This window comes from Rhincodon typus, chromosome 18 (genome assembly GCF_021869965.1).
Source record: "Rhincodon typus isolate 14 chromosome 18, sRhiTyp1.1, whole genome shotgun sequence".
Taxonomy (NCBI): Eukaryota; Metazoa; Chordata; class Chondrichthyes; order Orectolobiformes; family Rhincodontidae; genus Rhincodon; species Rhincodon typus.
The window spans coordinates 1104303-1119497 of record NC_063349.1 but is presented as its reverse complement, the minus strand read 5'-3'; the positions used below and the strand labels follow the sequence as shown (position 1 = coordinate 1119497).

At 43.1% G+C, this 15195-nt stretch overlaps 1 protein-coding gene across 1 annotated transcript in view; it reads left to right on the top strand.

Moving 5' to 3' along the window:
- mical3a (microtubule associated monooxygenase, calponin and LIM domain containing 3a) overlaps positions 1 to 15195 on the top strand; it is a 385628-nt gene that overhangs the window by 205583 nt on the left and 164850 nt on the right. The window contains exon 15 of the mRNA XM_048607801.1: positions 4341 to 4385. Within this exon, the coding sequence (XP_048463758.1) occupies positions 4341 to 4385 (45 nt within the window). The remainder of the gene's footprint in view (positions 1 to 4340; positions 4386 to 15195) is intronic.

The window sequence follows — 15195 nt, the reverse complement described above, 5'->3', positions numbered from 1 at the left end:
GTGACCCCTGTCCGAACTGACCTCACGTACAGAGTGATCCCTGTCCGTACTGACCCCGTATACAGAGTGACCTCTGTCCCCACTGACCCCGCATACAGAGTGACCCCTGTCCGACTTTTCTGTGAGGCCGACTGCAGACTATGATCCTGGGATTTTTTGATGCAAGTATTTCTAAGTTTGTATATTTTAGGATGGTTTAGAACAAGGAACACAAACGGGGAAGCCAGAGAAACAAGTAAGTTAGCCCCTGTTGATAATAGAGACTGATCCTTGTCCACGCTGACTTTGTGTGCAGAGTGACGTCTGTCCACACTGACCCCATGTACAGAGTGACCCTTGTCCACTCAGAGCCAATGAACAGAGTGAGCCCTGTTCCAACTTTCCTGTATAGAGAGTGACCCTTTCCTTGCTGACCACATTTCCAGAGTTACCCCTGTTCTATCTGGCTGTTTTTAAACACTAAAAGATAGCAAGAATTGCAGATGCTGGAGTCAGAGAACACTGTGCGGAGCTGGACGAACACAGCATGCCAGGCAGCATCAGAGAAGCAGGAAAGTTGACATTCCGGTCCGAAACATCAACTTTCCTGCTCCTCAGATGCTGCCTGGCCTGCTGTTTTCCTCCAGCTCCACATTGTATTGTGCTTAAACACTGATCCTGTGAACCTTTGTACACAACAGCAACATTTGCTGTTCACCTGGGATAGAAAGATCTGACAGGCTTTCTGATTGATTTTTTTTTTCTGTCTGTTTCTATTTTAGGACCTTTATGTATCTAAGAAGCAAACCAGGGTGCCAGTGAAAGATGTGAGTTAGTGGGTCACAGATAGAGTAAACATTATCATAACTTACCCTGTATACATAGTGACGTGTCTACACTGTCCCTGTATACAGAGTGACCTCTGTCTTCACTGACCTTGTGTACAGAGTGACCCTTGTCCGCACTGACCCCGTGTACAGACTGGCCCTTGTCCGCACTGACCCCGTGTAGCAGAGTGACCCCTGTCTGCACTGACCCTATGTACAGACTGGCCCTTGTCCGCTCTGATCTCGTGTACAGAGTGACCCTAGCCTGCACTGACCTCATGTACACCGGGACCCCTGACCACTCTGACCCCATGTACAGAGTGACCCATCTCCACTCTGACCCTGAATACAAAGTGACCTCTGCTCGCACTGACCCTGTGTACAGAGTGACCCCTCTCCGCTCTGAGCCTGAGTACAAAGTGACCCCTGACCACTCTGACCCCATGTACAGTATGACCCCTCTCCGCTCTGAGCCTGAGTACAAAGTGACCCCTGTCTGCACTGACCCTGTGTACAGAGTGACCCCTGTTCAGAGTGTCCTCTGTACACACTCACCACGTGGACAGAGTGACTCAGTAGACACTGAGACCATCTAGATAATTACCCCTGTCCTAACTGACCCCATGTACACAATTGTTCATGAATCTGTTGCTCTGTATCTAGGACAGAGAAATCTCAGAGGATTTTCTTTCTGTCTGTTTCTATTTTAGGACCTGTATGTTTTTAAGATACAAACTAGGGTGCCAGTGAAAGATGTAGGTTAGTGGGTTACAGATAGAGTAAATATTATCATAACGTGCCCCGTACACGGAGTAACCCCTCTCCATAACGTCCCTGTGTACAGAGTGACCTCTTTCTGCACAGACCCTGTGTACAAACTGACTCCTGTCCACACTAAACCATGTACAGAGTGAGTCCTGTCCGGAGTGACCCCATGTACAGAGTGCCATTTGTCTGCACTGAGTACCTGTACACTGTGGCCTATGGTGTCCTCTGACACTTTGCAAAATCTGATCCCTTTCTCATTTTTCTCTTGTGCCTGTTGTGAACATTGTGCAGACTAGAAAGCACACACAGAATGAACCCATTTTAACGGAATCCCTACATGTTACTCCAAACCTGGAGAAATAGTTAATGAACCTGTGGGGGATCCTTTTCTGTGAAGCTGACTGCAGACTGTGATCCTGGGATTTATTGATGTGTGTCTTTCGAAGTTTGTACATTTTAGGCTAGTTTAGAACAAGGAACACAAATGAGGAAGCTAGAGAAACAAGTAAGTTAGCCCCTGTTGATAATAGAGACTGATCCTTGTCCACGCTGACTTTGTGTGCAGAGTGACGTCTGTCCACACTGACCCCAATACAGAGTGACCTCTTTTTACACTGACCCTGTGTACAGAACGACCCCTGTCCGCACTGACCCCATGTACAGAGTGAGCCTTGTCCGCACCAAGCAACTGCACAGCACGGCCATTGCTGTCGTTTGACATGTTGCAAAATCTGATCCCTTTCTCATCTTTCCCTTGTGCCAGTTATGAATATTATGCAAATGCGAAAGCACACACAGAATGATTGTAAAAATCACAGATGCTGGAGTCAGAGATAATACAGTGTGGAGCTGGAGGAACCAGCAGGCCCCGCAGCATCAGCGGAGCAGGAAAGTTTTTTTGAAGAAGGGTCCAGACCCGAAACGTCAATTTTCCTGCTCCTCTGATGCTGCCTTGCCTGCTGTGTTCCTCCAGCTCCAAACAAAGTTATCACATACAGAATGATCCTGTTTTAATCGGAATCCTCACGTGCCACTCCAAGTCTGGAGAAATAGTTAATGAACCTGTGGGGGATCCTTTTCTGTGAGGCCGACTGCAGACTACGATCCTGGGATTTTTTGATATATATGTTTCGTTGTTTGTTCATTTTAGGATAGTTTAGAACAAGGCACACAGACAAGGAAGACAAAGAAACAAGTAAGTTAGCCCCTGTTGATAATAGAGATTGACCCTGTTCCACGCTGTTCCTGTGTACAGTGTGACACCTGTTCCATACTGTTCCTGTGTACAGTGTGACCCCTGTCTGCCCTGACCCTGCGTACAGTGTGACCCCTGTCCGCCCTGACCCTGTTAACAGTGTGACCCCTGTCTGCCCTGACCCTGTGTACAGTGTGACCCCTGTCCGCCCTGACCCTGTGTACAGTGTGACCCCGTCCGCCCTGACCCTGTGTACAGTGTGACCCCTGTCCGCACTGACCCTGTGTACAGTGTGACCCCTGTCCGCCCTCAGCCTGTGTACAGTGTGACCCCTGTCTGCACTGACCCTGTGTACAGTGTGACCCATGTCTGCGCTGATCCTGTGTACAGTGTGATCTCTGTCCACACTGAGCCTTTGTACTGAATGACGCCTGTCCACACTGATCCTATGTACAGATTGCATCTGTCCACACTGAGCCAGTGTACTGAATGACCCCTGTTTACACTGGCCTTGAGTACAGAGTGATCCCTGTCCACACTGACCCTAGTGCAGTGACCTCTGTCTGCACTGATACTGTGTAGAGAGTGAGCCCTGTTCTAACTGTCTGTGTGTACACACTGTCCCTTTGTACACAGCAGAGACATTTGCTCACTAATAACACAGTGTGGAGCTGGAGGAACACAGCAGGCCAGGCAGCATCAGAGGAGCAAGAAAGCCGACGTTTCCGGTCGGGATCCTTCTTCAGAAATTTACTCACTAAGTTGTTGCTGTAAACCTGGGATAGGGAAATCTGTCATGATTTCGGATCAATTTGTTTCTGTCTGTTTCTATTTTAGGATCTTTATGTATCTAAGATGCAAACCAGGTTGCCAGTGAAAGATGTGAGTTAGTGATTAACAGGTAGCCAATAAATATTATCATAACCTACCCTGTATAAGAGTGAACCCTGTCTGTACTTAGCCCGTGTACAGACTGACCCTGTCCACAATGACCCCGTGTACAGAGTATTCCCATCCACACTGACCCCATGTGCAGAATGACCTCTGTCCTTTCTGATCCCACGTATAGAGCGACCTGTGTCAACAGTTGACCCTTTCTTCTGTGACTGTGTAATCATCTGGCTGGACTTTCCTTTGCTTGCCTTGTGTCTTTGCAATCACACTGACCCCTCTTTTGTGGACCGATTGTCAATTGACAATGCCCAGGCTGTTAACTGAGATATTGGTCTGTGCCAATGTTTCTCCTGTGGATGGTGCCTCATCTTTAATCTCTGACTGTATAGACAATGTGACTGCTGTTGGGTGTGTGATGCCTTTTTGAATAAGACTGCCACAACCAAGTGGCCTCATTTATAAAGTGGCCTAATCTGACCTCTAACCTTGTGGTGTGTGTCATCCCTAACACTATACACAATTTCCCATTTGTCTCAGGATCCCATCCCACTCCGTGTATGTGATGGTCGATAGTTGAAACATTACTGTGTTTGCTCAGAGAGTTGTTTCCTGTTACATCCAGTGCAGAGAATTACCCCAGGTTTTGTTGATTACTTTTGTCTGCTTTTATATTTCAGGAATTGTTTAGGCACAAGTCAGTAGCCAAGCTGCCAAAGAAACAAGTGAGTTGATTGCTCCTGATTGTGGTTTAACCTTCACTCCTACAGATACTGTCCCCTCTGACACTCTTTAACCTCTAATCCCTGTTTAGATTGATCTTGCAACAACATGGGAAACAAGAACAGGAGTGATCTATAGGGACTTCAGTAAGGCGTTTGACAAAGTTCCTCATGGTAGACAGGTTAGCAAGGTTAGATCACAAGGAATACAGGGAGAACTAGCCATTCAGATATAGAACTGGCTGAAAGGTAGAAGATAGAGGATGGTGGTGGTGGCTTGCTTTTCAGACTGTAGGCCTGTGACCAGTGGTGTGCCACAAGGATTGGTGCTCGATCCACTGCTTTTTGTCATTTCTATAAAAGATTTGGATGTGAACATAGGTTAGTAAGTTTGCAGATGACACCAAAATTGGAAGTGCAGTGGACAGCAAAGAAGATTACCTCAAATTACAATGGGATCTTGCTCAGATGGGCCAATGGGCTGAGGAGTGGCAGGTGGAGTTTAATTTAGATAACTGTGAGGTGCTACATTTTGGAAAGGCGAATCAGGGCAGGACTTACGTACTTCATAGTAAGGTCCTGGGGAGTGTTGCTGAACAAAGAGACCTCAGAGTGCAGGTTCATTGTTCCTTGAAAGTTGAGTCGCAGATAGATAGGATAGTGAAGAAGGTGTTTGGTACGCTTGCCTTTATTGGTCAGTGCATTGAGTATAGGAGTTGGGAGGTCATGTTGCGGCTGTACAGGAAATTGGTTAGGCCACTTTTGGAATACTATGTGCAATTCTGGTCTCCCTACTATAGGAAGGATGTTGTGAAACTTGAAAGGGTTCAGAAAAGACTTGCGAGGATGTTGCCAGGGTTGGAGGGTTTGACCTATACGGAGAGGCTGAATGGACTGGGGCTATTTTCCCTGGAGCATTGGAGGCTGAGGGGTGAGCTTGTAGAGGTTTATGAAATCATGAGGTGCATGGATAGGGTAAATAGACAAGGTCTTTTCCCTGGCTTGGGGCGGCATGATGGCTCAGTGGTTAGCACCAAGGATCCAGGTTTGATTCCAGCCTCAGGCAACTGTCTGTGTGGAGTTTGTATATTCTCCTGTTGTCTACGTGGGCTTCCTCCAGGTGCTCCGGTTTCCTCCTACAGTCCAAAGATGTATAGCTCAGGTGGATCAGGCATGCTAAATTGTCCATAGTTTCTAGGGTGGGAAATACAGTGATAGGGTAGGGGATGGGTCTGAGTGGGATGCTCTTTGGAGGTTCAGTGTGGACTCGATGGGCCGAGTGTCCTGCTTCCACACTGTATGGATTCTGTAGGGGAGTCCAAAACTAGAGGGCATAGGTTTAAGGTGGGAGGGGAAAGATTTAAAAGGGACCTAAGGGCCAACTTTTTCATGCAGAGGGTGCTGTGTCTATGGAATGAGCTGCCAGAGGAAGTGGTGAAGGCTGGCACAATTGCAACATTTAAAAGGCATCTAGATGGGTATATGAATAGGAAGGGTTTAGACGGATATGGACCAAATGCTGGAAAATTTGACTAGATTTATCTAGGATATCTGGTTCGCATGGACAAGTTGGACCAAAGGGTCTGTTTCCATGCTGTGCATCTCTATGATTCTATGAGTATACCAGTCAACCCATCGAGCCAGTTCCGTTATTCAATATGGTCATGGCTGATCTTCAGCTTCAGATCCAAATTCCATCTACTCTTTGTGTCCCTCAATGCCCCAAGAGAACCAAAATTTGTTTATCTAAGTCTTAAATCCAGGCACAGAAGTGGTGACAAAGGCCTGGAGATTTTGGAAATGTTATGCATTTGTTTAGAAGGATACGAGGATAAGTTCTGCAATCTGATGCCAGTCAATTCACGATCTGTGGTGGAAAAGCCTTAATTTTGTATTGAATTATCATTTTTAACAGTTACACGATCATAAGATCACAATAAGTAGAAATAGAATCATAGAATCCCTCCAGTGTAGGACCATTCAGCCCATCAAGTCCATACTGACTCTCCTGAAGAGCATCCCATCCAGACTCAGCCCCCTACCCAGACCCAGCCCAGTACCCTAGACCTGTAACCATGTAGTTTCCATGGCTAATCCAGCTAACCTTTTTTTAATTCATTCACGGAATGAGGGTGATGCTGGCTAGGCAGCATTTATTGCCCATCCCTAATTGCCCAGAGGCAGTTAAGAGTCAACCACATTGCTGTGAGTCCGGAGTCACGTGTAGGCCAGACTAGGTAAGAATGGCAGTTTCCTTCCCTAAAGGAGGACATTAGTGAACCTGATGGGTTTTTCCAACAATCGACAATGGATTCATGGTCATCATTTGATTCTTAATTCCAGATATTTATTGAATTCAAATTCTACCATCTGCCATGGCAGGATTCAAACCTGGATCCCCAGAACATTATCTGGGTCTCTGGATTAAGAGTCCAATGATAATACCACTAGGCCATTGCCCCCCTGTGTGAGCCTGCTCATCCCTGGACAGAAACCATTTTTGAGAAACTGAAACCATTTTTGAGAAACAAACCATTTTTGAGAAACTGAAACCATTTTTGAGAAACAAACCATTTTTGAGAAACTTAAGAGTTTTTTTTTGAAGACATTACTTATTTTCAGAAAACCTCGGTCAGGTCCCACACTGGAGTTTAAGAAATAAAATTAGAGCACATGGGCTTGAGGGAATATACTATGCTACTAGATAGCAATCCAGTATAGACGAAGAGTAGAGAGGGGAATTAAACATATTCTCAGAATGGCAGGCTGTTACCAGTGGAGTGGCACAAGGGTCAGTGCTCGGTACATAGTCTGTATAAATGATTTGAATGTGGCGACCAGTTGTAAGATTTCTCAATTTGCTGATGATATCAAATAGGGCAAATGTAAATTGTGAGGAGGCTGCAAAGAAGCTCCAAGAAGACTGAATGAGTGAGATTAGAATAAGGAAGATGAATTGTAATGAAAATAAGTGTGAAGCTATTTATTTTGTAGAAAAAACAAAGGCATAACAATTCTTAAATGGTGAAAGTCTGAGAAATGTGGGAGCCCAAAAGGATCTTTGTCCCATGAGTTACTAAAAGATAGCATGCAGGTACAGCAAGCAACTAGAAAGGCAAACAATATGCTAGCCTTCATTTCAAGAGGATTTGAGTTCCGGGGGGGATGATGTTTTCATGCAGTTGCTATAAAGCTTTGTTGGGACCTCACATATTTTGTTCACCTTATCTAAGGAGGGATATTCTTGCCATGCAAAGAATGTAATGGAGGTTTACCAGATTAATTCCTTTGATGGTGGGATTCTCTTATGAGAAGGAAATGAAGAAACTGTGCCCTTATTCTACTGAGTTTCAAAAAATAAGAAGGGATCTCAGAAAATATTCTTAGAGGGCAGATAAAGATATGATGTTTCCCCTGGCCAGGGATACAACCTCAGGATAATGGGTAGGCCATTTTAGTTGGAGATGAGGAAGAATTTTTTCAATTAGAGGATGAGGAGTTTTTGGAATTTGAAATTCTGTACCCCCGAGTTGTGTTAACTAAGTTCAAGAAAGACATTAATAAGTTTCTGGAGACTAATGACATTAAGCGATATGGAGATATTGTGGGAAAGTGGCATTAAGGTACTAATCAGTTATGATCTGGTTAAATAGCAGAACAGGCTTGATGGGTTGAATGGCCTACTCCTGTCCTAAGGTAGCACACCAGCATCTTTTGTGGGCAATGAATAGTGCCTAACAGCGATTTCCACATCCCATGTTGATGTATAAATCTTGTCAAGCACTCCATAATTCCAATAATAATTCTGAATTTCAAAGTTACAGTCACATTATTCCACTGATTTGAAAACATCATTAATGAAATAGTCTATGTATACCCCTGGAAGTTGAACTCTTTCTTCACTTAAGTCATGCCCTTTCAAGAATTTTGTTTGTTCTCAATGCAAGTAATTTTCAAAAGCTTTTGAAAGTATTTGTATCTTTGTTGATATTTTGTTGATTTCTAGTGTCATCTACTATAAGGGCTATTGAATGTAATATATGTATATTAACTTAAAACCTAAAGAACTGCTGATAATGGAAATCAGAAACAAAAATTTAAATTGCTGGAAAAACTCAGCAGATGTGGCAGCATCTTTGAAGAGAAAGCAGAGTTAAGGTTTCAGGTCCGGTGATCGTTCTTCAGAACAGATTATATATATATAATATGTATATTAACTTCTTTAGCTTCGAATGTATTGTCTAATTTTGAAGGAATTCTTTATCTTCAGAACTGTCTTTCCCATGCAATCCAGTCCTGTGTGGGTTTGTTTTTGGTTCATCCCTTACATAAAATCATTTTGGATGTATCATTTCTCATCCCATTTCTTCTTAATGTGTTTATTTATTTTTTTCAAGTTGTAGTATTATAGTACTGATTGTAGTCTGCTTACTTCAAGCAAGTATTCTTGAACTAAATCAGTGCCATTTGTTTTCAAGTTATTTCAAAGTTTGAAAATGTTTTTTGAAATACCAAATGAAATCTTTAAAAAAGCTTCAAATTCAGTTAACTAGCAAAAACTTCTTTTGAGGTTTCAGACTCTGCAAAGTAGTAATACTGTATCCTGCTTGTTTTAATAAGGCCATAAATAAGACCATTAGACAGAGGAGCAACTACACCAGCACTAGCCCTCATCTCTTCCTCTGCGGTATTGATGACTGTATTGGTGCAGTCTCGTGTTCCTGCGAGGAGTTCATCAACATTGCCAACACCTTCAGCCCACCCTCAAATTCACCTGGACTATTTCTGACACTTCGTGGACCTCTCCGTCTCCATCTCTGAAAACGAACTCACCACCAACATCCATTTCAAACCCACTGGCTCCCACAACTACGTCGACTACACCTCCTCTCACCCACCCTCCTGCAAAGATGCTATCCAATACTCCCAATTCCTCTGCCTCCACCGTATCTGCTCCCAAGATGAGGCATTCCACTCCAGAACGTCCCAGATATCCTCCTACTTTAGAGACCATAATTTCTCCTCCTCTGTAATTAAAGATGCCCTCAACCACATCTCCTCCATTTCCTGCACTTCTGCCTCAAACCCTTCCCCCCAACAGCAATAAGGAGGGAGTCCCTTTAGTCCTCACTTACCACCCGACCAACCTCTGGATCCAACACCTCATCCTCTGACATTTCCACCACCTACAATCAGACCGCACCATCAAAAAGATATTTCCCAACCCAACCCATCTGTTTTCTGCAGGGACCGTTCATTCCGCGACTCCCTTGCCAGCTGTATACTCCCCACCAATTCCTCCACCACACCCGGTACCTTTCCCTGCAACTGCAAGAGGTGCAACACCTGTCCCCACACCTCCCCTCTCACCCCTGTCCAAGGCCCAAAACAATCCATCCAGATCTGGCAGAGATTCATCTGCACTACATCCTTTGCTCCCAACATAGTCTCCTCTATTTCTGGGAGACCAAACGCAGACTCGGGACTGGTTTGCGGAGCATCTGCACTCTGCATGCGCCAACAACTTCCCTTCTGGTTGCCACACATTTTAATTCTCCCTCCCACTCCCCTGCCAATATGTCCATCCACTATCCGAGTGAGGCCAAACATAAACTGGAGGAACAACACCACATATTTTTACTTGGAAGCTTACAACCCTTAACTTTGAGTTCATCAGCTTCAAAGCTGCCACCAGCATTATTCCATGTCCAGCCTTCCCATTCCTGAGCTGACCTAACTATCTTCCAACTCACCTATCCACTCCACCCTTCCCACAGACCAATCACAATAACCCCTACCTGCATCCACCTATTACCATCTCTCCTACCCTTCCCCCAGCCCCAACACCCCTATTTCTTTCTGGGCTCCCCTCCCCCTCCCCAGTCCTGATGAAGGGTTTCGGCCCAAAATGTTGACTTGCCTGCCCTTTGGCTTGACCTGCTGTGCTTTTCCAGCCTCACACCTATAGACTCTGGCTTCCAGCATCTGCAGTCCTTATTGACTCCAAGAGCAGAAGCAGGCCACTTGGTCCATTGAGTATGCTCTGCCATTCAATGAGATCTAATAATCTTCAATTTCATTTTTTTGCTTTTCCCCACAACTGTTGATTCCCTTACAAATTAAAAATTGGTCTATCTCAGCCTTGAATATGCTTAATGACACATTCTCAAATTCCTCTGAAGTAAAGAATTCCACAGATTCACTACCCTCTGAGAGAAGGAGTTCTTCGTCATCTCTGACTTCAATCTCTTGTTCTGAGATTATACCTGTGGTAACTCTCCACATGTACCTTGTCACTATCCATCCTTCCCCCAAAGAATTTTGTATCTGGTCACCTCTCATTCCTCTAAATCTTAAAGAGTATAGACTCGACTTGACCTCTCCTCATAAGAAAATCCCTTCCGACGTGGTATCAACCTAGTGAACCTTATCTGCACTCTCTTCAATGCCAGTATATCTTTCCTTAGATAAGGCGATCAAAACTGTTCACAGTTTGGGGCGGCACAGTGGATCAGCCTCACAATGCCAGGGAACCGGGTTCGATTCCACCCTCGGGCGACTGTCTGTGTGGAGTCTGCACATCCTCCCCGTGTCTGTGTGAGTTTCCTCCAGGTGCTCCGGTTTCCTGCCACATCCGAAGATGTGTAGGCTAGGTGGATTGGCCATGCTAAATTGCCCGTAGTGTTTGGGATGCGTAGATTAGGTGGGTTTTAGGGGGATGGTTCTGGGTGGGATGCTCTGAGGGTCGGTGTGGACTTGTTGGGCCGAAGGGCCTGTTCCCACACTGTAGGGATTCTGTGATTCTATTCTATGACAGTATTCTAGCTGTGCTGTGACTCGTGCCTTGTAGACTTTTAGCAAAACCTCACTAATTTTATTCCCTTATTTCTTTTGAGATAAAGGCCAACAGTCCATTTCCCTTCCCTACTATCTTCTGTACTTGTATGCTAGCTTTCTGTGATTTAAGCATGAGGACTGCCAAATCCCTATATTGTAGTTTTCTGCAGTCTTGCTCCATTTAAATAACATTCAGCCCCTCTATTCTTCATGCAGTATATGTCATCTGCCATGATTTTGCCCACTCACTTAATCTGTATCCCACTACAGACTTATTGCATCATTCTCACCAACTGCTTTCCCACCTTCTTGTGTCATCCCTTTCACTTTACTGAGCCAAGTTATTAATATACATAGTAAATAATTGTGGCCCCAGCACTGATACCTTTGGCACACCACAAGTTACAGATTGTCATCCTGAAAATGTCCTCCTTAACCAAAATCTCTATTTTCTAACAGTTAATCCTCTATCCATACTAATCTAGAATCTCCAACACCATAGACTCTTATCTTGGGTAGCCTAATGTGTTGTACCTAATCAAACACCTTCTGAAAATCCAAAAAGAGTTAGAGAGCACAAAAACAGACACTTCAGTAAAACTCATCCCCATCGACCAGATATCCTATTTTCCAGTATTTGGCCCATATTCCTCCAACACTTCCTATTCATGTACCTATCCAAATGCCTGTTAAGTTTTGTAATTGTACCCGCCTCCATTTCTAACAGTTTGTTCCATTCATGTACCACTCTCTATGTGAAAAGGTTGCCCCTAAGATCCCTCTTAAATCTTTCCTCTCTCACCTTAAAGCTATGCCCTCTAGTTTTAGACTCCTTTACCTGGGAAAAAGACCTTGACTATTCACCCTATCAACGCCCCTCATGCCTCATGATTTTATAAGCCTCTATAAGGTCACTCCTCAGCCTCTGGCATCAAGGGAAAATAGCCCCAGCCTATTCAGCCTTTCCTTATAGCTCAAACTCTCCAATCCTGGCAACATCCTTTCTTCTCTCTCTCTTGCTCTCGCTCTCGCTCTCTCGCTCTCTCAGTCTCTGTCTCCTGCTTACTCTCTCTCGCTCTTGCTTTTGCTCTCTGTCTCGCTCTCACACAAACTGTCTCTACCTATTCTCTCATTGGTTGTTCCCCCACCCGATCATCAGTGTAAATATCACCGTTTCACAGCTGCTTTCAGTTCTGACAAAAGGTCACTGAAATTATAATGTTAACTCTGCTCTCTCTCCACGGATGCTGCCAGGCCTGCTGAGTTCTTCAGCACTTCCTATTTTTGTTTCTGATCTCCAACATTTGCAGTTCATTGTTTAAAATTACCATGATTCTTACTCTCCTCTTCTTCCTATCTAATTCTATGGGCCTTCGATCTGGTCACACCACAGTCCAGAAAACAGTCCGGGATGTTTCTCTTGTGGCATTTTTACTTCGTTTTACCTCCACTGATTGTTCTACCACCCTTGAACGTGCCAGGTCATTTCCCAAAATATAACCAATTCGTTCTATGGCATGTTGCCTCTCAGTACTACTCTCAGTATTATTTCTCCATTTACCAAGTCAATCTTTAATCTCCCTCAGTATAATGACCTGGTTTGTAACCTCCATGAATGCCCCTGAATAATAATTTCTACTTCATTAACCCCTCTGGAAGACAAATAGCATCATCAACCAGTGTCAGTGACTGACATACTCCAGTGAATCTCACTATTTTCATTGGTTTAGCTCCTTGATTCAAAGCATAAGGACCTCCTTTTTACATAAAAAGCTCCTCGTCTGATTCTTTGTCACTGTTCAGAAAAGAATTTTCATGACTGAAGCATCTTCTTTCTCTTAGCACGTTCTAAGGAAACATGGCTCTTTGAACTACTACTGCTACAGTTTTAACACCTATTTCCTTACTTGATGCTTCTTTCTCTGAAGGTTTCTTGGACACTCCTATCACTGCAATCTGGCTTCCGTTTAACTTTCTGGTTATGGTATATTCAGTCTTATTACAATAGGAGAATGTTAATTTTTCATTCCAGATTTTCTCCTTTATCTCTTTTAACATCCGTCTGTTTGTTAGTACCTCTTCTATCCATGGATTTTCTTTTCCTCCAGTTTCCTGTGGATTTCCATATAACTATCTCCTCAACTATTATTGTCTATGTCAGATACCATTGGTATCCGCCAGAACTGCTGCTTCTCAGACCTGGTATACTTGACACTCATCTAAGTTTTCAAATTTGTAGGAATACCATTTCTGAATTCTTCCATGATTTTCCCTTATATTCTTGTTTTTTCTTTTCTAGTCTGAGCAATCTAAACCACTGAACCTGTAACATTTCTTTCTCCCTTTCAAGTTCTATAAATGGCTGATAGGGTCTCTTTCTTGTAGTTGAAAATTTCAATTGATAAGCTTTAAGCACAAGCTAATGAGCATTGAATGTTGTTTGACAGTTTCCTACTCCTCAGATTGTCCCTCTGACAACCTGACATACACGACCATAGCTGTACCTGTCAAAACACTGTGTCATTAAGGTCCAAACCTCCTCCATCTTTCCGGCTATCTGTTCAAATGAGGTAAAATATCTTCTGATTCCTTCCTCAGTGAATTTAGGCACTAAACGTGGATTTTTAGTTAAATCAATCCCTCATTGGAATCAGAATTATCCACTAAGCTACTATATCCTCTCCCTTTTTATTCTAAGCTTTTCTTTGACCAACTTATCGTCCAATTTCCCTATCTCTTAGAATTCACTTTGTTTTTAGAAAATTCCATCTCTCACTGTTTGTCTTCCTTCTCACTTGCCATTTCTCTCTGTCTGTTTTTCATTTTTCTCCCTTTTCATTTCAAGTTTTCTTAACTCCATTGCTCTGTTTGTTTTTCCATTCTCCCTTAGTCTCTGTTTTTCACAACTCAAATTATTTCACTTCTAGCTATATTTTAATTAATTTCAGCTGTCCATCTCAATGTCTGAATTCTTCTTTTCCAATTCTAAATGTTGGATCATCACTTGAGGTTTCTCATCCTTACATGATCCTGCTTCTACTTCTGCCTTCAATTAATGTGCTAACTTTTCAGTTTAATTTATTCAAAGATTTCAAATTATATCTTCCACTTTTAGCAAACATGGAGCAACATTTAAAGCTATCTTCAAATCCTTCGCAATAATGTCCACCAATACACTGCTGCTTTACACCCAGAACCACTATGCATAAAAATACACAACCCTATTAAATCGAGTGAGTTGAAAATCTTGCTGAGAGTCCCCACTTATTATGATCTTAGCTGATGTTATTATGGACAAGTCAGACCCCAGATTGTAATCTACCTTCCATTTTGATTTAACAGGGTGTTCTTTCGCAGAAATGCAAGCACACAATGCTGCAAATTTGGTTTTATTTGTAAAACAGAAGTATATTACACAAAAGAAATAAAGATAAAATAGAATAAACCAAACTTTTTACGTATAGCAGAAATTTAAAGATTTTGAAAACCAAGGTAAATTACAATTTCATTAAACCCTGTAGTACTCAAATACTAGACAGAATTTCCTTCTCTATCACACAGAGGGTTGACTTAGCTGTGGCTTCAATTCCTGGTTTCATGTATCTGATTGCCTCTTCAGTGAGCCTTCTTACAACTAAACATATATTTTTTCAGCTTTAAATAATCCTTCGGGGTTTTAACTAAACACGTCTGGTCTGGAATCTTAATGTTAAACTCATTACACTGAGGTGGCCTTTTTTCTGACTGGTTTTAAACTGTTTCTTGTTGTCAGGAGTAACTGTTCTACATTACCCAGCTTCACCTAAGACTTCTGCAAACTCTGCCAAACTGAAACTCCAAAGCTTTTTCCAAGCTACGGATGTTTCCCCAAAATCAAAAGGAAAAGGATCAATCTCTGACATTCTTAACCAAAAGTATAATACAGGGAACAAGGCTGGATGAACACAGCAGGCCAAGCAGCATCATAGGAGCAGAG